Source organism: Carassius auratus, chromosome 22, assembly GCF_003368295.1.
Source record: "Carassius auratus strain Wakin chromosome 22, ASM336829v1, whole genome shotgun sequence".
Taxonomy (NCBI): domain Eukaryota; kingdom Metazoa; phylum Chordata; class Actinopteri; order Cypriniformes; family Cyprinidae; genus Carassius; species Carassius auratus.
In genome coordinates this window covers 16,497,879-16,522,690 of record NC_039264.1, presented here as the reverse complement: position 1 = coordinate 16,522,690, position 24,812 = coordinate 16,497,879, and the positions used below count along the sequence as shown (strand labels likewise).

The 24,812-nt window shown below is 37.7% G+C and overlaps 1 protein-coding gene across 2 annotated transcripts; it reads right to left on the bottom strand.

Moving 5' to 3' along the window:
* Positions 1–8,554: 8,554 nt before the first annotated feature.
* On the bottom strand, positions 8,555–11,379 carry LOC113039829 (interferon-inducible GTPase 5-like). 2 transcript variants are annotated; one of them, XM_026197934.1, is made up of 3 exons: positions 11,229–11,379; positions 9,921–9,956; positions 8,555–9,814 (listed from the first exon to the last, which is right to left on the bottom strand). In XM_026197934.1, the coding sequence occupies exon 3, from the start codon at positions 9,809–9,811 to the stop codon at positions 8,648–8,650; it is 1,164 nt and encodes a 387-aa protein (XP_026053719.1). In that variant the 5' UTR covers positions 9,812–9,814; positions 9,921–9,956; positions 11,229–11,379; the 3' UTR covers positions 8,555–8,647. The 2 variants fall into 2 exon arrangements, with proteins under 2 accessions (XP_026053719.1, XP_026053716.1); XM_026197931.1 differs by lacking the exon at positions 11,229–11,379 and adding an exon at positions 10,295–10,462.
* Positions 11,380–24,812: the final 13,433 nt, after the last annotated feature.

Sequence of the window (24,812 nt, the reverse complement as noted above, 5' to 3'; positions counted from 1 at the left end):
TATGCAGTTGTTTTCTTACAGAGTAATAATAACAAAAATATGTTTGTTGGTGTTATTCTTTGTTTCTAACCAAGGCCTTGATTACATCAAGGAACATCTACCAGAACACGATGAAGGTATTCCGTCTCCTGATACCACATCAACCTTTTCTGATGAAGATGACTTCCTCTCCAATGTCAAGCAGACGCATTCCCATGAGATAAGTAAGCAACTTGATGGACACCTAGCTGCTACATATGAAGGAGTGAATACACCTATCCAGCTGTGCGTAACCTCTCACTAAAGCTCAACATATCCCTGCTAGCTTCAGCAGTGTCTGAAAGGCTTTTTAGCATAGCAGGTTTACTTTTAACCCCAGGAAGGGGATCAATTTATTCACATAATTTTGAGAACCATCTTCTTCTCAAGTTGAACAAGGACTTAATGACATTTGATTGAATTGAAGTACAGTACACACACACACACACACACACACAGAGTTGTCTCACATAAATTGTTTGTGTGAAAATGGTGTTATTCAGTGTTATACTTAAGTGAGAAATGTTAAATAAAGCAACATGTTAAAAAGATTAAAATTACTTGATTTTACTTTCAATTCCTTTTACATCCAAGGTATTAAAATTTTTCATAACTCCACATAGGACGTTTCTGTACATAAATGTAAGCACTGTGGCAGTAGTGATGCAATATATAGAAAATGTACTCTTGATACTCAAGTAATTTTAAAATCAAGTACATCTAAACTTTTTTGGGGAAGTCGTGGCCTAATGGTTAGAGGGTTGGACTCCCAATCGAAGGGTTGTGGGTTCTAGTCTCGGGGCGGCAGGAATTGTGGGTGGGGGGAGTGCATGTACAGCTCTCTCCCCACCTTCAATACCACGACTTAGGTGCCCTTGAGCAAGGCATCGAACCCCCAACTGCTCCCTGGGCGCCGCAGCATAAATGGCTGCCCACTGCTCCGGGTCTGTGCTCACAGTGTGTGTGTGTGTGTGTGTGTGTTCACTGCTCTGTGTGTGTGCATTTCGGATGGGTTAAATGCAGAGCACAAATTCTGAGTATGGGTCACCATACTTGGCTGAATGTCACTTCACTTTCACTTTTACTTAAGTACACAACTGATTGTAGTACTTTTACTTGTACTTGAGTAAAATTTAGCAAGGGGTATCTGTACTTTTACTCAAGTAATGAAGCTGGAACCTAGAAAGGACCTCTACATCCCTGAAAGACAGCGGAGACCAGGACAACTAGAGTCCCAGATACAGATCCCCTGTAAAGACCTTGTCTCAGAGGACCACCAGGACAAGACCACAGGAAACAGATGATTCTTCTGCACAATCTGACTTTGCTGCAGCCTGGAATTGAACTACTGGTTTCGTCTGGTCAGAGGAGAACTGGCCCCCAACTGAGCCTGGTTTCTCCCAAGGTTTTTTTCTCCATTCTGTCACCGATGGAGTTTCGGTTCCTTGCCGCTGTCGCCTCTGGCTTGCTTAGTTGGGGTCACTTCATCTACAGCGATATTGTTGACACTATTTAAACTGAACAGAGATGACATCACTGAATTCAATGATGAACACACTGTTTTGCTAATGAATGTTGTTCAGTTGCTTTGACGCAATGTATTTTGTTTAAAGCGCTATATAAATAAAGATGACTTGACTTGACTTGACTTTGTACTCTCTCCGTCCTGATCAAATCACAAGTGTAGTAAAAATGTGTTTTTGATTCATTTGTCCAACTTATGAATGTAGGTTGCTGTATTCCCCCTTTTGAACTTTGGCCATTTGACCTGAACCGAAACGTCACACCTCTCATTGTGTGCTGGTTCCCGATCTGCATTTTCGTTGTAGTGAAGAGTAGCTAGGATTAATGTACCAGAAAAAAGGGGGATACATTTGAAAAAAAAAGGTAATGATGCATATATGTGTACTTTATAATATATGGTGTCAGCTGACATTCAAATTAAAAGTTATCAACAAATGCCTATGCTAATAAACCTGTTAGACAAAATGCAAAGAGAATGCAGTTACTGATAAATATCATTCTCTGGGCATTCTGTCTCGCAGTCTTACAGCCAAACGCTGGAGATCTTTCCTAAAACATCCAACTAATGCTGAGTACACACCAAAAGATAATCGGACTGATTTTGGGCCAATTTCCCCCCTTCCGGCAATGTTAGCTATGTTCCGATTATCTTGATGGTTCTACAGATTATTTTATCAGATTTTCCCTTGGTGTGAAGTGTGTTAAGAGTGTCCAAACCTGATTGGAAGAACGTTGGAGCCGCCCCGATCGCGAATCATAAATATTCAACATGTTTAATATTTACGATCAGAAATCCTGATGTGTGGGGGGAACCCTGAGTTATATTATTTGTTATATTATTTGTATATATTTAAAAGGCAATGATTTAAACCTTAGGCTACTATATGATACGAATGAACGGAATAAGCACAGCGCGCTCACCAATCAAACAGAAGCGTCTGTCTCTCAAAAACCAAACCAGTTCTCTCTTGAGAGCAGGCTAATAATCAACTTAGATACAGATATATTATCTTTTGCTGGTTTGCCTTGCACATGAACATTTGTTTAGTGAAGTTCAGAATCTTTCGGCAGGACGTATTGCAGGCTCCATACCACATAGTGATGCAGCTCGTCAGGATGCTCTCGATGGTGCCTCTGTAGAAGGTGTACATAATGGGGACGGGGCTCTGGCTCTCCTCAGTTTGCGGAGGAAATAAAGACGCTGCTGTGATTTCTTGACCAGTGCTGCTGTGTTTTCAGTCCAGGAGAGGTCCTCTGTGATGTGCACAACCAGGAACTTGGTGCTTCTCACTCTCTCCACAGTCACCTCGCTCCTGTAGTTTGTCTCATCTTTGTTGCTAATGAGACCCACCACAGTCATGTCATCCACAAACTTAATGAAGAGGTTGGAGCTTTGTGATGGTGTGCAGTCGTGGGTCAGCAGAGTGAAGAGGAGGGGGCTCAGCAAACATGGAAGGGGTCCAGGGAGGGGGGGGGACTAGCAATTCAAAGCACTTCATGAGGATGGGGGTAAGTGCAACAGGACGGTAATCATTGAAGCAGGATGGAGATGGCTTCTTCGGAACTGGAATGATGGTAATTTTGAAACATGTGGGAACAACTGCCTGACTCAGTGAGATGTTGAAAATGTCTGTGAAGACATCAGTGAGTTCTGCTGCACAGTCTCTCAGTACACGCCCAGGGATGTTGTCAGGACCCGGAGCTTTGCGTGCATTGATCCTGATGAAGGATCTTCTCACACTGTCTGGGGTCAGCGTCATCACCTGGTCACAGGGAGGAGGTGGAGTCTTCTGTGCAGTGGTGCTATTTTGTTGCTCAAAGCGAGCGAAGTATAATTATGTATAATTATGTAATGTCATAATTATAAATTTTTGAGAACAACCATTATTAAAAAAAACATATCTGTGTGATTTTGTGACCATTGCTCACCTCTAGCTCACTCTGTAACCGGGGACATCCCCCCGCCATCTCCACGACTTCACCCAAACCCTTTTCTTTTTTTTCCGTGAACTTTCTGTGAAAATCATTACAAAGACTATCATTGAAATTTCTTCCTGCATATCGTCCGCAATGCTTATTCTGAAGTCTCGCGAGATTTTGTGTCGAGACTCTGGTTGAAAATCTGTTCGTGTGTGGTGTGCTGTCTTTGTCATATCATGGCACACCACACACTATAGGAGCAAAGCGGTTAAATCTAGGTTTTTTTATCCTTGGTCATTCACATTTTGAAAATCTTAAGAGATGTAAAAAATATTTTGGTGTACCCAGCATAAATATGTTAATGTTACATGATTTTTTTTCTAGTTAGCAAGTGATTTCGTTTTACTAACCTTCGCATTCGTTGACGTTCCATCTGTGTAAACATCATTGGGCAGCCCGGTTTTTTTCTCCCCACCCAGTGAGTGAGAGGTTTGGTTCCATGGTTCTGTTTGGGCTTGCTTACTGGCCTGAAGCTAACAGCAGGCTGGATTTGGGTGAATCCTTTGATGGGACTCCGGTTGCTGCGTTGCCTGTCCCAGTTTTGCAAATCTCTCATCCTTCTCCAAATAGTTTGGGGTTTTCAAGTGAAAGCCTCTTCTGGTTTAAAACAGCCTCTGAGATGATCTGGTCATCAGGTCCCTGAGAGAGGCCAGGAGGCTCAATCCGCCTCGCCCTCATCAAGTTCCCTCTTTGGACCTCACAGTGGTTCTATCTGCACTACAGGAATATGCTACCCAGTGCATTCTGTCTCAGGTATAGACCCTTACTCGTGTTGGCCTCACGACAGGGTGCTATCACTCACACGGGTCATTGGAAGACAGCCATGTGGTGTTTTATAAGGGACCCCATTCGTCAGTCTCTTTCTGTCATAATGTTGAATGTGACCAACTGAAAGGGAACGTCTAGGTTACGTATGTAACCCTCGTTCCCTGAAGGAGGGAATGGAGATGTTACGTTCCTTTGCCACATCGCTGTTATGCTGAACGGCCGGGTCACTGGGCTCGGCTCCTCAGCGAAGACTTGAATGCAAGTTGCTTGCGCTGCTCCTTATATGCCCGCACAGCGGTGCGGAGCTCGAGATGCAAATCCCACAGACCAAGGTACACTGTGTACCATTGGCTCGTTTTGTTACCACTTGAAGGTGATTGAGCTATTGGGCAGGACCCCATTAGTCAGTCTTGTCAGGGAGCAAGGGTTACATACGTAACCTAGATATTTTTCACGCTCTTTAATGTGGTGTGGCAGATCGCTGTATATTCACTTCAACTAAAGCGGCATGCGAGTCATTGTGATTACAATGAGACATTATTTTCATTATAAATTAAGATATACGCTACTGATGGTCTTTTACTTTTATATGCCTGGTAAGATAAATTTTGACTGCTGTGACGTAAGTGTTCTGCAGTTCTGCAGTTAGATTTATCTAGAGTTCTGTGATGCGATCTGTCATTTAGAATGTCATTTAGTTCCTTAGGAAGTTTAGACTCAGATGCAGGGGTACATGAGCCCGGGGTAAATGTGTCTCTGCCACATTTATTATCCAAATGTTGCAACTCCTTATTCTTCTCTCCATATCAAGACATTTTTCCTATACGTAGGTCAGCAATCTTTGATTCCATCTAGCGGACAGATTTTTGTGAACCTGTTAGCTCGTCAGAGCATTTTTTGGTCGTTGTCACCAGAACTATTAGCCGCGTTCTTTCTTTTGTAGTCATATTGACGTAATCTTCTTTTTAAATAAATTCGCAACTTTGGATGGAAACATAGCTAATTGCATTTTTGAACGCATAGGAAATTGATACATTTTGTCTCTGAAAACCATGTGCCCTGGTGGGACACCATATCCTGATTTTAAATTGGCCAATTCCAGAGAAAACTTTAATTAGTTGAAGGACTCCATTCATGGTCATGTTCCTGAAGCCCCCTGTCAAACCTATGACATCTGCAGATGGTAAATTTTTGTCTAAGAATTGTTCACATTTTTTACTTTTTCGGAACCACTACAAAAGTGTTACGTTTTGATGTCCTTTGGTGTGACACCCCTAATTTTTTATTTTTTTTTTAATTAAAAATTACATTAAACTACATATTGGAAAATTATGCAATGTGTCTTGCTTAATGTTAATGACAGGTTAGCTCGGAATAGCAAGGTCATTTGAGACGTCCTTTGGTGTTACAGAAAATATCCAGTGACTGAATTGTGTTGATAAATTATTTTTTTTGTTTTGTTTGAAAAACATGTTGATATTGATTGCATCAAAATGAAACTTTCTATCTCCTTTGACGTGTTCAAAATGAAATAGAAATAATTTAATAACCATTTCTGTCCTATAGTCTGACACACATTAAAGAACCACAGATTTGATTTTATCTAAAAATATCTCAAATAATTTAATATAAAATGGTTAAGCGTTGCAATAAGGGAGATACAAATATCACTCAATTTAAAATGGTATAATTTCCAGAAGTTTTAAATGGTTGACAGCAAAGTTTCTCTTGAAATTATCCAACAAATCATGGGGAAAAATGATGGTAATTATCATTTTAACTAAGTAGCATTATATGAAAATAAGTGTCTAACAATGAAGATAATCTCTCTCATCTCATCCGGCATTTCAGCATTGATTCAACTTATGTTTCAATTTTGCAAAGTGGATTAACGTTTATATTGTGACATTGTTCCACTGTTGAAATCGCAACGTTGTTTCACCATTTTACCTTCAACATGGGTGAATTAAGATCATTCTGAAGACTTTATATTAACAGAATATGGTGTTGATTTAGCAAATTGAATCAACGTTGATAGCGTGACACTGTTTCACCATCGTATCTTTCAACAACTGTATACAAGAATCAGAAACTCATGTAATTTGTGCACTAGAGTTTTATTAACTAAACTCTAATGCAAACTAGTCTAACAAACAAACCAACATACATACAATTGTCACGCTGTCTGGTCTCTGTTTCCCTGAGTCTCCACTAGTGGTCTCACTTCCCCATAGGCACCTCACCGTAGGCAATACAATTCCCACAAAGCCTTGTCCCTTTATCACAGTAATTGCACTCCTGTTAATTGCACTCAGGTGTCTTCACTTGATAGTCATTACCCTGCCTATATTTACCGGTCTTTTTCTGTTTGTCTTTATGGAGTCCTTTCTTTCCGTCACCCAGTTTCCTTGTCTTCCGAGTTTCCTCGTCTTCCGAGTTTCATGTTCCAGTTCCTATTCCTGTTGTTTGTTTGGATTGATTTCTTTGGATTACCCTTTAAATAAACCACACTGCGTTTGGATCTCTCGTCTCCTGTGTTTCCCTGGGTTCCGATCGTAACAACAATCACTCATACAGGGGAAAAGGCAAATAAGATTTGATGGATGCTACCATCAGGAAAACCAGAGAATGAAGGTTCTTAGAACACTAATATATTGCATTTATATAAACATATTATATACACTATCGTTAAGATCATCGGAAGATGAATTCATAGATACTAAACATGGTAAGATTACGTATAGGTAAGATTACAAAATCGAGTGGTTCGGTCCCACTTTATATTAGGTGGCCTTAACTATTATGTACTTACATAAAAAAATAAGTACAATGTACTTATCGTGTTCATATTGTATTGTAAAACACTTTTGCTGCTATTGAGGTGGGATGGGGTAAGGTTAGGGAGAGGGTTGGAGGTATGGGTAAGTTTAAGGGGGGGTTAAGGTGTAAAGTATGGGTCAACAGTGTAATTATAAATGTAATTACAGAAATTAAATACAGATGTAATTACATGTTTTTTTTAAATATAAGTACAATGTAAAAACATGTATGTACACAATAAGTACATTGTACTAAATTATTAATTAAAATGTAAGTACAAAGTAGTTAAGGCCACTTAATATAAAGTGGGTCCAGTGGTTCTATCATAAGCATACATAAAACAGTCAAATTCAATAGACAATGTACAAGAACAGCAGTAATATACACAATGACCTGAAGAATATGTGTGTTCATTCAAAGAGATGTTTTCTTATGAACTTATTCGAGAAGAGTCCCTTTTTATGGGCATTATGTGTCTGTTTTTGAGAAACGTGATTAAAGAATTGCTTTGCCATAAACCATTGTTATTAGATTTTGGGGGAAGGGTCCATAGACCCTTTGGTTAGATGAGGGAGCATGAGATATTATTTGTTAATTACAACGAATAGTTGTGTGTCTGATTGGTCCAAATGCTACTACCATATTGCAACCATATTTCAACAGTGGAGCTCGGTCATGTGCCGGCTGGGATGCTATTTATGTATTGGTAAGAGATTTTTTTTTTTTTGCAATGTCATACCATAGGACACATTTATGATACAGTTCAGTAAAACAAACAAACAAACAAAAAAAAACAGTGAAATAATTGACCCATATTTTCTGAAATATCAGACTTCACACTACATATATGCATTTCTTTAGAAAAAGAAAAGAAAATAATAATAATAATAACAATAATCATTTTTGGGTGAACTACCCCTTTAACAGGTGTACGTAATAAAGTGGCCGGTGAGGGTAGTAAGTATATTTGTACCATCAGTAATTTATCAGTCAATACTTTTAGTATATTTAAGAAGTGAATTCACATTTACAAATACAATTAAATAAATATTGGGATTATAGTTAAACTGTGTATACAAATAGTTATCACAAAACAGCCGATACACAAAACACTTTTTGTATTTTATTATGTACGAGACGTTATACACGGTTATATGTGATATTGTAAAAAAATCCAGATTTCATCAATGAAAATGAAAGGTTACATTTAAAAGTTAAGTCTTATTGGCATTTACCACAGAAAATCCAATTGAAAGTATTTTTAATAATGTATGAAAGACATGATTGTAAATGAGATTGAAAGAATCAATAAAACCAATAGGAAAATATAGCAATGGATAACATTTAAAAAGCGCAGTTACAAATTAAAAGTGATCATATATTCCAGTAAATAGTTTGCTTGGACATAAGCATAGATTATTTTAATATTATGAAGACAGTTTTATTTTTTGCTGAACTCAGTATCAGCACATTATCTTAATATACATCATCTCATTTACTCAGAGGCAGAAAAAGCTTACATGCTCTACTGGACAGATCAATGAACAAAAGCAATCCCAGCTTCTTTTCTGATTACTCGAGCCGTATTTGCCAGATCATTTACTCCTTCTCTCAAGAGGTACTGAGTGGTAGCGAAGGATATTCCTGCAGCAGCAACACTGCCTACAACTGGAAGAAGACTCAACAAATATTCAACAGTAGAAATGGTAGCGAGCGCAGCAGACGCTTGCAATCTGATCAGTGCTTTTTCTCGGATTGCAGTAACCAATTTAGATTTGGCCAGATCTTTCAGGTGAGGCTTGTTAACTTTTTCGGAAAGCCATGTCAGTGATCTATCATCCAAACCAAATGCATAGTAGCACCTTGTGATGAAAAGCACGACCATGCCTGTATCACATGCTGCTGATAGGCCAGGCAGAGGGACGACTGCTACAGCAGCAGAGGCAAAAGATGCAGCCCAGATCATCCCTTTAAACATATTGATCTTTTTCTCAAGAGATGCAGCAGAACACACTGGCCAGGTTTGTAGAAGAGCATACTTCTTGTATCCTGGAAGCTCATCTTCGAGAGTGTTTTGAAGTGATTCAAAATCATATTTCTCCAAATCACAAGACGATATCAAGAAAACTTTGGGGTCTCCCAGTTCTTTCAGGTTTTTCTGACAATCCTCTCTTATTATGGAAAGAACCTTCTGCTCATCAAATCCTTTTTTCTTTTTCTCTGAAAACATGTCATTGTCAATCTTGGAACGAACAAAGTAAAAGCTTTTCTTCCGTTTTCTTATTTCTTTAGCCAGCATGATGTCATTCTCCATGAACCTCTCTGAGTTAAGGACAATGAAGAAATCATAGGTGTTAAAATTGACGTCTTTAAGGTATTTTTTTACTTTGAAGTTTTGGCTTCCTATTCCAGGCAGGTCCCAGATCTTCACATTTGGCATTCCAGGATGTTCATACATGGTGGGCACCATTGTAGTTTCTGTGGGTCCAGTAGGTGCTTCTCCATCATCGTCATCCTGTAGACCTTTAAGTGCATTTACAAAGGAGGATTTTCCTGATCCTGCCTTTCCAGTCACAGCGATATTAAGCGAGACGTTCATAAACTGGTCAAATTTTATTTTAGCTTTTGCTGTAGCCTTTTCCGGAGTGGACTCGCCCGATTCCTTTATTGCATTAACAACAGCAGGGTCTTGATTTTCCATGTTCTGAATGACAAATTAAATATTAATGAACACTCAGAATTAAGAGACATAATACTTATATTAATAATGTAATTTAATAATGTAACTGCCAACATATGATTCTAATTACCTGAATTTCTTGGTCCCAGGAGGAGTAATGGAAGACCTGTTTTGAACAAAAAAGTTGAATATTAAACCAATGTGAAATAGTTGTTCTGTCGACACTGAGCAACAATCATAAACACAAAGTCAACAGAATCACAGAGATCAAAAGTAGATTGATTTTCATTTATTGTAAAATAAATATATTTATTTAATTATTAAATTAAAATGAGATGTAAATGTATTTAAATATAAATAGCAATGGGTAAAAGTTTTTCCCAATATTAATATTCAATCTTCCTTAAACTATTTTGAAACTTGCAGTGAATTTCTGTAAACTATGTGCTGTAAATTTCCAAATGTTGCTAGAAGAAGAAGAAAAAAAAGTTTGTCAGAACAAACTTTGATGTTGGATGTAGAAACCAGAGAGTAGCCAGAAAGTTGGAAGCAGTTTGAAGATTTTATTAGAGTAATGCTGCCTTCACATCCTATCGGAAATATAGTAAATACAAGTTTATGGTTCTTCACGGTACTTTCTGGCTTAAGATAAGCCATATCAGTAATTTCCAGTTAACTGGAACGCCCTTTGCTTGGTTAATCTACATAATTCATTCACAATTTTAATTTTTCATCCAAGAGGACCAAACGTACATGTACACAGTTTCAGAAATGACAAACATGAGTATAAAAAATGACACGAGTGAATCTGTTAAATGGTTCCATGTGTCATCCCTCACAAAAATTAACCATGGTTTCATTGTAGTAAAAGTGTAGTAACCATGGATTTTGGCATACTGATTATGTAGAAGATTTTCAGAAATCTTAATTCAATATAATACACCTAATTATGCCTATAGATGAGAAGACATTATTCTACTGTTATTCTTCAAAGACTGTGTGTGTTAAATGTAGCAGTGAGAGAAGAGTGAACTATTTGAAGACCCTGCATAAGGGGATAGAATCTGTTCAAGACCCAGAAATACATAGTACTATTGATTCTAATCTAACGGTGCTAATATTGCAATCAGACTGGATTTTTTTTACTAACAGTATATACCAGGCATAAAGTACCATAACTAATTAATTTCAAATACTGAAATGCCTTAAAACAATTATTTAAGCTCTTCAAGTTCATTCCTGTTCTTCCATATGCGCATCTGATAGTTTGCTTAAAAATTCAAAACCAGAACAAATTTTGTCGCAATAATAGTTTTCCCTTAAAACTAATAATAGTTAGAGTAGTTAATCTCAAAATTAACAATAATTTATTCTTAAAACAAATCACAGAAACAAAAAGCTATTTAATGTTACAGAGAGATGGAAGTAAAGTTCTTACCTGTAAAAATATACTTTCAGTATTTTAGGGTGTGCAGTTTGAAAAGCTTGAAGATTTTATTAGAGTAATGCTGCCTTCACATCCTATCGGAAATATAGTAAATACAAGTTTCTGGTTCTGCACGGTACTTTCTGGTTTTAGATAAGCCATATCAGTAGTTTCCAGTTAACTGTCAAAATCAGCTGCAATGTTTGCTCAGTTTCTCTACATCAGGTTTTCACAAAGTGGGGTTCACGAACCCCTGGTGGTTCATGAGAGAATTGCAGGGCGTTTGTGAGTTTGGTACACAGTATATGTTGTGTATACCATACCATGGAAAAAAGTTGTACATTGTAAATTACATTTATATTAATTGTTTTTGTAATAATAATAATAGCTATATAAACTGGAACTTTAAAATGTGCAATTAAATTATTGAAAAATTTACTTAAAATTCTACTGAGATGTAGGAAAATAGCAAGGAGAAAACTGCTTTCATCAATACCAAAGGGCTTATCCAATTCCGATCTATGCCATATGGGAATGCCACTGCTACACTCCAGAGGCTGTTGGAGAGGGTCCTGGCAGGATTGAAGGGAGAAATCTCTTTTGTATACATAAATAACATCATCATCTACTCAAAAACATTATACAAACATTTAACATCTACATATCATACTACAGAGACTCACCCAGGCAAATCTTACAATAAATGTCACTACTTCAAACAACAGTTGACATTCATTGGACAAATCATCTCAGCAAAAGGAGTTGAGGTCGATCCAGCAAAGACTGACACATAAAATACTTGAGTGTTAAAAGGCCATTGCATATGCTTCTAGAAAACTATGAGGGGCCAAGGTAAACTAGTCAACCTATGAAAAAGAGTGTCTGGCAGTGGTAGAAAAATGGAAACATTATCTGGAGGGAAGTACATGTAACATCTACACTGACCATGCTGCTCTTGTTTTGGCTTTCAATAGCCCTAAAACCTCATCTCGCTTTACCCTCTGGACTCCAAGGCTACAACAATCCCACTTCCAAGTCCATCATAGGAAGTTTTACCTAACAGACGCCTTGTCCCGGACCTCTGACTCTGTAAAGGCAGAACAGGCCTACTGCTTGGTGATAAAGTCAAAGAGTTCATCTGACATCCCAAACACATTAGAAGAAATATCTCAATCCAAAATAATGACACATCCATCTCAAACCTACAGGCAGAGAAGAGAATTAGGAAGGGACAAAACGAACAAATAACCTTCGAGGATCATGAGGCAGTGTTATACCGCCGAGTACTTGTGAGGAATAGTGGTGACAAGTTTCAACTGGTCCTGCCCCAAGCATTAATACCTGGGTTTCTTCAATACTTTCACTATAATCTCCTGGGAGGTAATCTAAGACAGTTAAAGACCCTGTAAAGGATTTTAGAGGTGGCTTAGTGGCCGACGGTTCCCCTCACAATGGCTCAGAGCGTGATTCTATTCGGATTTGTCAGCTGGTCTGCTGCAGAAACGCCACGAGTTCGCAACCATGGGTAAAGCTCTGGTCTGTATCAGGGATTTTCTATCACTACTGGCGCGACTATAAACAGGCTCCGGGAGAACACGTCATTCACTTCTTCGTCTTCACTGACTGTTCTGTTTGAAGCATGCATCTTAAAGAACTGGTAAGAGCGATCTTTCTCTGTCTATCATGGCGACTACTAGCAAGCGTTTAGACAATGTGTTCATCCGTGTCGGCATTATTTGACACCTGATGACACACACTATCTTTGCCTCATTTGTTTGGATGAAGAACACGCACGCAATGTCTTTGAGGAGGCAATCTGCGTGCATTGTGAGCGTTTTTCCAAAGAAAAAGCTCCACTCTCGTTCATCTCTCTTTCCGGGAAAAAAAAGGAAAAAAGGCTGCCATCTGCTTCCCACGGTTCAGGAACTGCCGCTGCTGAGGCACGGAGGAGAATGAGCTCATGGGAATTACAGGTGGATCTTTCTCAGTGGTTTAGAGAGGGACTTTCCCTTTTGCGCTTGTCGGCGGCAGACGAGAGAGAGCCTCGGGAGGATGATGTTATATCTTTAACACTTTCTGATACAGAGGTTAGTGCTCTGCTGGGTTTTACCGAGGAAAAGCAGGAGATATTTGAGGATGGTGAAGAAGCTGAGGCTGAGCTTTCGCAATCCTCTAAAGCTGTTGGAGGTTATGTATCGTGCCACAGCAAAGTTGGACTCGCCATGAAAGTGCGCTAACAAGGTGATGCCGTGAGGCCGCCTCAATGAGCATTATCTTTCTGAACATAGCCCTCCAGCTCAGGTGAGCCTTACATTTCTGCCTGATCTCCATACAGAGATCAAAAAGAAATGAAAGAGGCAGTTTTCTTCTTGCATCCATCTTCTTGCAAGGTTTCTCCTTCTGAACTTTTCTGTATTTCCGTTAAGATGGTGATCGAGAAGTTCAGGGAGACGAATGCACGCTCTGCTGCTTTCAGATCCTTCATTCCACGAATGTCCAGGTCTGAGCCCGAACAACATAGGGGTCCTGGCCAGTCTTGATCTGTGGATCAAAGATGGGCACAGAAGGCTAGTGTCGCAACTCGCGCTCCTCCCCCACCTGCGGGCAGGGGAAAGAGGAATCGTGGGTCACAAGGAGGTAAGCAGAACCTAAGGGGTGTGATCCAGACGAGGCAGCGTTCTTGTCTGAATCAGAGTGATACCTAGGTATCTACTCATTCCCTTTGGGGATTTATAACTTCTGCTTTTATCCTCCTCTTCCTAATTCCCTTGTAACTACCAGTTCTCCACCTGATCGAGGTTAGGTGGCAAACCTCTCACATAACAGTCTCCTATACTGGAACTATAATGTTTTTGGCCTGTTCTATGTTCATATCAACCCCCTTACTGATGATCCAGACTAAAAGGAGGTGCCCCTTGAGCGGGGCTCCAGCGCAGGAGGGTGGGTGAGTATGTAACCCTTTCTGTATATACTTATGTGTATTAAATTGCTGGTGAGTTTCCTTTGCAGTGCTCAGTTACAGTATTTACTAAACACTCCTTAGCACCAGCCATCCAGCTTCATGTTCTGGTATTAGGCGGCTGAGATAAAAGGTTTCTGCCGGAGCATCCTTGATCATCAGGCCTGGCACAGCACTGCAGGGAATTCCATGGATTCCAGTGTGCACGTGAACATTTTGCGCACTTTCTAAAATGTAAGTGTGCACGCAAGACTTTCTGAAATCCTGTATGGTAAGGGTTACGTGCTCTACTTCATTCCCTTTCTTGAGGTGATTAGATCTTGGTTCCTTGGGCTCCATTCAGCCAGTGTGTTTTTGTTTATACACTTCAAGCATCGCTTCCCTCAACATGAGGGGCTATTTGGGCAGTTCTCGTGGTAGTTAAGCAGCACTCCCCTTTTCCAAGAAGGGTTGCCTATGAGTGCACGCGTGAAATACAAAGCCTATTTTACCTCACGAATAATAGTTAAGCTTCAAATGGGCAACATCGCGAATATGGAAACGGATTTCTCCCGAGTGAGAGAGCCCAACCTTACCTTATGCTTAGCTTTAAATTATTATTATTTTCGTTTGTTTATAGTTAAGCCTATAGGCTATTATTATATACTGCAATTATATTTATCCATCAGAATTATATATTTTTAATTCTTGTTTTGTACTGATATATTTGTTAAATTTAAAGGATTTGTTGTAAAGTGAAGGGAATTAAATATATCCTGTTGGTACATTATAACATTATTAAGCCAGCCGTTATTCTTTCAAAATGTAATAAAATGCAACTTATACATGAATTATATAATATCAAAAATAAAAAAAACATGATGTGCTTATTGCTTATAAATATTAAATTACCCAAAGAGGGAATATTTAATCATTTAAAGGTAATCTTTACTAAAATTAATTTAAGTTATCTAGACAATCTGTTCGTCCCGCGAACTGGATGCTAAACTTTCTAATCAAAAATCTATAAAAATACCCTTCTTACAAACTACAAGAAATATTAATCTTCTGATCAGGAAAAAAACTATATTTTCTGTGTCTGTACTATTTAGATTACTGAAATTAATTCCTAGAAAACAAAGCTTGTAGCTTAGATCACACAATTCAGGGACTTCGATCTCAATGAGCAATAAAACAGTTCAATTCAAGCAAATTATTGTTTTTAATAAAAGCAGACTAAAGAGTACATAACTAATTCACACAGAGTAAATATGAATATATAGCAAAACAAACAGTACAATTTAAACAAGATAATCGAAAGAGAATAGTAATGAGATAGAGGAGGGAGAGAAACGAGAGAGAGAAAGAGTGAAGGCAGATCTCAGAGTGACAATTTTCAAACAGTTAACTTTGCAAGAGACCCCAATAATAATTGGATAATTTCACAAAAATGGAATAGCCTAGACAACCTTAAACAGCAATTTTAAGTTGCGATATAAGAAAGTACTTGTTTTGATCTGGCTCTTGTGTGTAGCTGAGTTCAAATTGTCCGTTGGTGCAGCTTCTGCGTTGTTCTTTCAGGAGCAGATGATGACATGCTCGATAGTTAACGCGAATGTAAACTTTGCCAAAAGATGATTAGACTTAAGTTTGTTTGGCTCATGAAGACAATTGAACAAAGTCAAATATCAGATGACAATAAAGAAATACTAAGATGAAACGAAAAGTAAAGAAGAATAAACGGAGAGACTTCTTGAGAAGTCTGAACGTGAAAATGAGAACCCCCTCTTTCTCTGGCAGAATGCCAAGAACAAGGGTTTTCCTTTGTTTTTATGGAAAGGTAGGTTTACACCTATCTTTCCATATGAACCAATGAATTGTGAAAAACACTTTTTCCTCAGAAAGATTGTACTTCTGAAACAATGCATCTTTTTGTAATTTGCCGTCGAGATTCGTAACAGTCGGGTTTTTACAATTATACAGACAGTCAGGGATAACACAGTAAACATTATATCTATTCCACTATGCCACATGAAGACATCCAAGCACATAAAGAGATACATTTAATACATTTGGAGGTAGTTTTATCAAAAATGTTCATGTGCGGGCAAGAAATGCCCGTGTGTGTGTGTCTGTGTTGTGGAATGTGTCGTCGTGCCGTGAGTGAAAAAGGCGGGTGTTTGCCTTTCCTTTGAGGCTCAAGCGAGTATCTCTGGACTGTCTCGAAGGTGTACTAACTGTCACCCCGCCAGAGGATGTTGCCGACATTGTGGCGCCCAAGTGGTGCGTTATGTTGGAAAACAAAAGTCCTTGTTTTTTTTACTCAAGTTCTGGTCTTTGAGTGCAGAATGTGTTAGAGAGTCAGGATTCATTAATAGGGAATAGATGGTTGAATACCATCCGCTCATTAGTGTTACAATTTTTATAAAGCTAGCTACCCGCAGTTAATTACGAAAATTAATCAGAACTTCCAAATTCTTTTTTTGGCAGGAGTAATGTCAAAGAGAATGAATATTCTTCCGAGATTTAACTTTTTGTTTCATAATTTGCCATGTCACTTAAGTACAGATTTTAAAAAAAGGATTAATTCTTAAATTTCAAAGTTCATTTGAAATCATAAAAAACCTAGACTCAAACTTTCTGTTTTAATAAAACCAAGTGAACTGGGTGGGGCTTCACTCCCTAATTTTTTGTTATATTTTTGGTCTGCACAAATTAAACACGTTAAGTTGGTTTCATAACAGATCCGATTCACGCTGGACTGGGATTGAATATTTTAGATGCTTTCTTAGACTGTTATGCTCACTGCCATTTGTTCATAATATACAAAAATAATATTTGAATAATTATTTTCACTGTGTCAAATACTCTTTTGGTGTGGAAGGATGTCAAGAAATATTTAGCTATTCCAAATAAGTTATCTTTTAAGACTCCTATCGCAGTCAATCCTGATCTTTCCCCAAGCGTACAGAATATTGGTCTTCTGACCTGGAGGCTGAGAGGACTGTCTGAGTTTGGTCATCTATTTGATAATGGTCAAATGAGGTCATTCCAGTCATTAAAGCAGGAATTGAACCTGCCCTATAAAGATTTCTATAAATGTATTCAATTACGTCACTTTTTGGAGTCACACTCAAAAGAAGGTAATCTACTATTTGATCTTAATGAAGTGGAAAAACAGCTTCACTCTTCAGTTACTCTTAAGATCATCTCTGAGTTATATTCTTTGCTGTCTAATGTTTGTCCTTAATTTTTTTATTCTTTGAGAATGATATGGGAAAAGGACTTAGGATAAAATTTTTGTGATGAGGAGTGGTTATCTGTTCGTGCATGTGTTTTCCCCAAAGGTATCTCAATTTCAGCCCAGGAACAAAATTATAAATTAATTCACAGGACGTAACTCTAACTCCAGTTTGTCTTTATAAAATATTACCCAATTCTTCTCAATTATGTTTCAAATGTAGGTTGGATATTGGCACAGTGATTCATGTGTTTTGGGATTATGATAAAATCAAAGGTTACTGGAATGAGATCCACATAATCATTTAAAAGATTATTGGAAGGACTTTTGCATCGTCTCCAAATGTTTACCTTCTGAACTGTAAAGATGGTATGTGCCTTGAATCTGACAAAGACAGTGTGTTGAACTTCTGTATATATTTAGCAAAAAAATGTATATTATTACTATGGTCAACTCCTCAGTTAATATGTGGATAAGTCAGGTCGCTACTTTTTTACCTCTGAAAAACTAACTTACAAACTGCATCAAAGATATCGAGCATCGGGTTAGTTCAGTCAGGCCACGTTAGTCACACTTGCATCAGCCGACAGTCAGCTGTTCCTGACGTCTACCAATCCAGTCTGACACCACCTGCAGTCTATTTAAATTCCCATTCTTCAGTGTCTCTTCCATTGCATCGTTGCTTGCAATTAACTCCCTCCTCCAACCCCACCTCCACCAACTGAACCTGTAATCCGATCTAACTTTGTTCTTTCTTTACAGTGTCTTCATTGGAAGCAGTCTCTGTCACATTTCGTTTACAACTCATGTAATTGTGAATTGTAATTATGTATGCTTGTGTATATATATATATATATATATATATATATATATATATATATATATATAAAATAAAAAAGCTTTATTTAAACAAAAAAATAAATCTAAAATGTGAATTGCTTATTGTAAATGTTTCAGTGTCTGTTTTTAATCTATAAATAAAATTGAAGTCTGTTTACATTTACTTAGTTTTATTATTAACTTATTAATTCATACAGCATCTAATCTGGAAATGTATAATAAGGTTTATTGTAGAACATATTCAGCACACTTTAGGAAAAAAAGTTTCATAAATGTTGCAGTGAGACGAAGTGAGATTGACTGACGGTCAAACCTATATTCCCTCAATTACTGCACATTATTCGCAGTCTCCAATGGATTGTTGTGATCAATACAAATGCACCTAGGTACTCGCTCCTCATCAATGACCATGACCATTTCGAACTAAACAAAGGGCAACAATGTGAGTGTGCACACCAGCGTGCAAAACACCATGTGTAAATTTGTAAATAATGCGTGGAGAAAATTATTTTGTTTGTTTGACACAAGCACAAAACGGTCTTGTCGAGCACACATTGATACCCAATGATGAAGAGGTAGTAAGTAGACCAGGTCTATTCAATATAGGGCCAGATTATCGAAGTGAAAAATTGAAGGATCCGGGTAGGGGCGGTCATCCCTATGTCTTTTTGGAGGTGGGGGGCTATAAAATAAGACATTAAATTGAAAGGCATATTCTTAGAAAGGTTAACATTAGTGCTATCAATCGATTAAAAGATAACTAATCAATCATACATTTTTATGTAATTAATTGTGATAAATTGCATATTAATATATTTATGTTATCACAATTTCACATTAAACCTGCAAATTAATAAGCAAATAACAAAGATCGCTCTTCAGGAGTCTACGGGTGATGTCACAGACACTACGCCCATGTTTTTATACGGTCTATGTTTTTTACACAAAATAGGTTCTGAAAAATGACAAATTTAAGTGAACTAAAAACAGTTTTTACATAAACTTAATTGTAAATATATAAACGATAAAATGAATAAATAAATTAATCTTTATTCAAACCACAAAAGTTAATCAGCGACTAGAAACAGTGGAGGGATTTCTCCTTTATCTTTAGTTCTTTGATTTACACTTAATCAGATTTCACTTTAAAAGCATCACCATCTCTTTAAATTCTGATGCTCATGCGGCGGATCTGACACAAGCATTCGCTTTTCTCCCAACATGTTACAGTCATTTAGGACTCATTTAAGACGAGGTGTTTACGAGGTAACTCGCCATAACTGCACATTTGAACATAATTGTGTGCGTTTTTATCTGGAAAGTCGAATGCACAGCCTTTCAAACTCCATTTGGCAATCAACTGTGTCCCGTCTCTGTGCTATTTCTCGCTAGAAGATATGAACCATACCACTGTCATTATACTAGTTTAAATTTGCGGATTTCTCATAATCCCGTCACATGAGCACTTGTCGGTGACTGCCTTCCTTTTCTTTTTCAGCTTTGAAACAACAGTCCGGGCCAGTGTCGCCACCATGTGGACAAACTAATTAGAGCAAAGACAATTTGAGGCGTGTGTGTGATTCTTCTCCCGGGCCGGATGAAGATGATTGGCGGGCCAGAGTAGGCCAGCGGACCCCCAATTGAATAGCCCTGAAGTAGATGAAGAAGAAGCATCAAGGCAAGATGAATGCAGAGCTGCTGGTCTCATTGGTGTCTGAACACAAAAAGCTTCATGACTGACGTGAACAGCAAATACAAAAATCTTGATTAGATGGAGTTGTTATGGAGAGGAATTGCATATCAAATAGGATTTGATATGTACCGGGGTATTTTTCACTAAGCGCCATTTAATGATGCTTCAACAGATATTTCAATCGAGTGGGTAGTGAAATAGGCTAACCCTCCACCATATAAATATAAGAAGGCTTTGAGAAAAAGTGAGTTTTTCTAGTGAGTTTATCATAAGCCATAAGTGTATTCATAGTTCAACTTGTTTTACAAGCCTTGTATGGCTACATTCTACTTCTGTTGTATATTTGGTAGTTACAGCTTTCCTATTTAGGCTTTTCTGAAGTGGAGATAAGCCAGTATGGGTGGATTTGGTGGTGTTAAATGGGATGGCTATGGTGGGTCTGGAGTTCGAGTGAACGGGGATGGATGGCGTTAAAGGGGTCAGCTGATGAGGGTTCGGTGAGCTTCTTTGATATGGAAGCAGTCCGACCAAATGTACTTCTTGAAGGCCTTTTTTTAAATTAATGAATTAGAGGTGGTGAGCGAGAGGAGCAGGGTTTGCGGTTGTCAGTGGAGGCAGCCTCAGACAAATTGCAGTTTAAAATATCAAGGTGAGAAAATGTGGAGACGACATCTGCACACTAAATGAAGTGGACATCACTAATGCAGAAGAACTGGCACTCAAGCCAATTAAAGAGGAAACTAACATTAAAGCCGGTCATACACTGTGCAATTTCTGTGCGATTTCAGCAAGGTACCAACTCACACTGTACTGTAAACCCAAAGCTCACAATTTTTGTGTGTTCACTATACAGTCCGATCGTCGTGCTGCGATTTGACTGCTCACACTATACATGGGGAATCAACACGTAGGATCCCTCAGAACCCGGATGTTTCAGAATAAACATGCTTTCCCGGGATAAACCATAGAGGGATAAACCACTGCTTTGGTGATTTGCGCAATTCTGTGTGCTGAAACGTCCAAAAAAAAAAAAAAAAAAAAGGCCATCGGCGTATCTAGACTCGCAGGTGGCTTGGAAGACGTGGCCAGTATGGTTTATCCATTTTGCTACGCGAACTGGAGGTAAGCAGGCATTTCCTTCCCTCTTTTATTTTTAGTTTTCCCTCCATCACTTCAGTCCACGCTACACGCCCTGTCACCATGGTTTTGTTTATGGTTTCGCGCATGCGCAGTGAGGGAAACACGGAAAATCGGTTCGTAGCCCTGCTTCAATACTGCGATACCTCACGAGAGGCGACCAAAATTTCTGACATGTCAGAAGTCCATCCGACCAACCGATTGCCAGTCGGGAGAGGTTAATCGCCTCTTGTTTCCCCTCATACACTGCATGAACAATGCACGACAAACGACGCACGAAAATGCTGAAAATCGGCCCGACCCGAAAAAGAGTCGCACGAGTCAAAATTCGGCTCAAAATCGGATGAAAATCATACAGTGTATGCCCGTAAGTCAGACACCAACATTGTTCGTAATAGCTCCACTGCACACACGGCTACTCCATGACAAAGAAGCAAGTTTTTTTGTTAATGAGGCAGCTAATTTGATTTTGTTTATTAATTTGAATTTGAAGAAAACATATGTAAAAAGCATATAATGAAGTATTATCCTTTATTCTAGTATGAATTTTTTTTTTTTTTTTGCACAAACTGATTTTTTTCTATTTGACTCAAGGCTGCCTTGACAATAATACAAATGTGTTAAAAATGTTTGCAATAATGGCTACACAAAGGAGATGTTAAGCAGCTAATATATATTAGTAAAATAAGCTTAATGCAACTTGATTGTATTATTATATGACATAGCTATGCATGAATACTAGACAAACGCAGCATTTCATTTCAAATATTTACAATTACATGCTATTTTGTGATGTAGCTTTGAAGTTCGATCCCTGTTTTTTGTTGTTGTTCTTCTGGTGTCAGTTCACCCAACATCAGACTTTTCTGAAATTCCATTGACTGAAATTGTATTAACAAACCATCAGAACCTAAACAAGGTGTTCAGGAAAACACACACAGGGATGGAGCACCTAATTGCAATGTCCGATTTATGTGAACTGCAAAATATTTTCTTTGTCCCTCAATGCAATTCTGCAGTGAAGAACACGAGAGTATGCATGCACATGATTTAATAAATACATATTTGCTCATAGATGGGCTACCCAAATGTAATCTACCTATATCTGTCATGAGTCCTGTGTTCCTCCCTCTCACCACCAGAGGTCGCCATTTCCCATCCTCTCAGACTCAAACTCCATACACCTCTCACTTACTACACCCTCAGCTGTTCCTGATTTAACTTTTTATACATTACACTCCCACCACTCTGACTGACTGAATTGTAATATTGTATAGTTGAATGTTGGTTGATGCAAGCATGTTTGTTCCCTTATTGAATCCCATTCCTGGGTCCATTCATTGTACATCACTTATTACATCCGAGATTAAATGTCACATACAAGATGATATCATCATGCTAATCAGGATCTGGCTAATTTGGTTCTTCAAACACACCTGTTATTTATGATTAGTCTGGCTGGATTGAGTTATCTGAGATAATTGCGCGTTTGTGGTTCGGTTTAAATAGGACCATGATCAGCAGAGCAGCGTTTGGCTGGCGGCAAGACAGCAACATAATGACATCATATATAATTAAAAAAATACAAACAACTAAAAAAAGCTTGACAAATTTATGGACTTTTATAAAGAAACAGTCGAGGACAAAATTACATGTTATAAGAGATAAATGAAAATGTTTTTATTTCATTTTAGCTTTTTTACATGATTCCCAGTTATGTTCTAATTAACTTCTAATATTTCTACAGGCTTGTAGTAATGTAGTAATTAGCAATTCATATTTCAAATGTAACTTAATATTTGAACAGATTTGTTACGTGACTGCATTAATAGAAGTTTCTTAAGGGGTCAAAATCATGTTATCTGCATCTCCTGCTCTCCATCAAGCCACTCCCATAATATCTGTCTTCACTCAAATGAATACATGACTTTATTATCTGTGTAAAACTAATACAATTATGAAGTAATTATTTTATGATGAATAAATCATTCAGTGAGTAAAACTGGCTTTGTCTGAAAGACTACACAACATTACAATATTATCTTTTAAATTAATTTTTAAATGATTATTTTAAAGTGTTGCTGTGTCATTAAGATATACTACTAAAGTAGCGGAGGTACCAGACCGATTTTAAGTATCAATTCTGCTTAAAAAGATCCTGTTTACGGACCTGTTGCAATGACAGCAACTCCAGGATGAGCTTCAAAGATACAAACTATCCAAGATCATGCCAAATCATCAACAATAAAATCCAGCTCACAGAGTTTTGAAGAAGAGTTAGCGACGTACAATGAATGGGACCCTGTTTTTGTTTTGTCTGTCTTTCTGTTTATTTAATTAATATAAGGTTTCACCTGCATTTGGACCCAGATCCTGTTTTTCCATGTTGCTCCCTTAAACTTATATTAAAGCCTTATTTCCACTTTAACACAACTTCTGTGACAGGAGAGAAACCTCAATGTGCAACATGTAGGATTAAGGTCAATGCAACTGTGTGCATTGAGCTTTAATTTTGGATTATGTTAGAGCAGTTTTGGGGGTATGAGGCTGAAACCTTTAAGAACTCATAGAAGAAACATGCAATAGTTTCTAGTGTCCATGCTGAAGTCTGTGCATTTTTATTTTTGCAAATGTCCCTTTACTATGTCTAATTAATGGAAAACATAAGGTAAATTGTGCAAACAGTTCAACTTAGATCAAGGAGGGCCATCGTCCTGCAGAGTTTACCTTCCTTAATTACACACCTGAACAATCTAATCAAACCAATTAATAACAGACTACTTGAAAATTACAGACCGGTGTGTTGTGACTAAACCCTGCAGAGCATCCATTATATCCCTGAAAGTGCTCCGTATGCATTTAGAAGTCAGATACACAATAAAAAAAAACTTATTATTATTTATTTTTGCATTACACCACACATATTCACAAAATGTTCATTACTTTATATTTAAATGTATGAGTTTATTACTTAATGGATCACCATCTTAAAGTACTACAGAACCCAATGTCTATAAGTATATATGTATATATAACATACTGTGGAAATGTAGATATTGTTTTACATACTCAAGTCTTATGAAAAAGTCTTAATTTGAAGTTGTTTTAATAATGCTATAATGTCCATATCTAATTATTTCCCAGCCTCTTTAATACATTACAACCAGAAAAAGCATGAATTTGTATACCATATTATAAATCGGGCAAGTGGACATCCACCATCGTCTGTGGATATTTTAGATCCTATAAAACGGCACAATCATAATAAAAAAGCATTGATTTTAGTAGCACAATGTCAATTTGATTTCTGTATTAAAAGTGAAAAAAATTATCTTAATTTTTTGTTTCAGGTTTTCCATTGTTTCCCCAAATGCCGCTGTCACTTAAAAAAAAAAAATCCTGCTCCACTACAGAATCTCTGCAGTAAATGCACAGAAATCAAGATTTAGAAAAGTGCTGTAATAACTCTGTTTGAAATTACAATAATTATAATAAACTTTAAGATTTCCATATATATTTTTGTCACTCAAAGACTTTGATGGCAGCATTCCACTTTCCATAGGGCTTCATTGGCCACTCTCCATCGTATTAGCACATGTGTGTGCACATCTGTTCCTGCAACCAGGGCCCATAGCTAAAGCATTCGAAATTATATAAACGATTATTAAATGTATATCAATTGAATTTATCTTTAACCCTACATGACCTTTCGCATCACTTCACCTAGGATAAACCAAGATCCCATCG

Coding starts and splice junctions, on each gene's coding strand:
- LOC113039829 (XM_026197931.1), bottom strand. CDS start 10,447: ATGGCTTATCTTAAGCCAGAAAGTACCGTGAAGAACCATAAACTTGTA. Junction 9,957..10,294: donor TTTCTACATCCAACATCAAA/GTTTGTTCTGAC, acceptor TGTTCAAAACAG/GTCTTCCATTACTCCTCCTG. Junction 9,815..9,920: donor CCTGGGACCAAGAAATTCAG/GTAATTAGAATC, acceptor TTTGTCATTCAG/AACATGGAAAATCAAGACCC.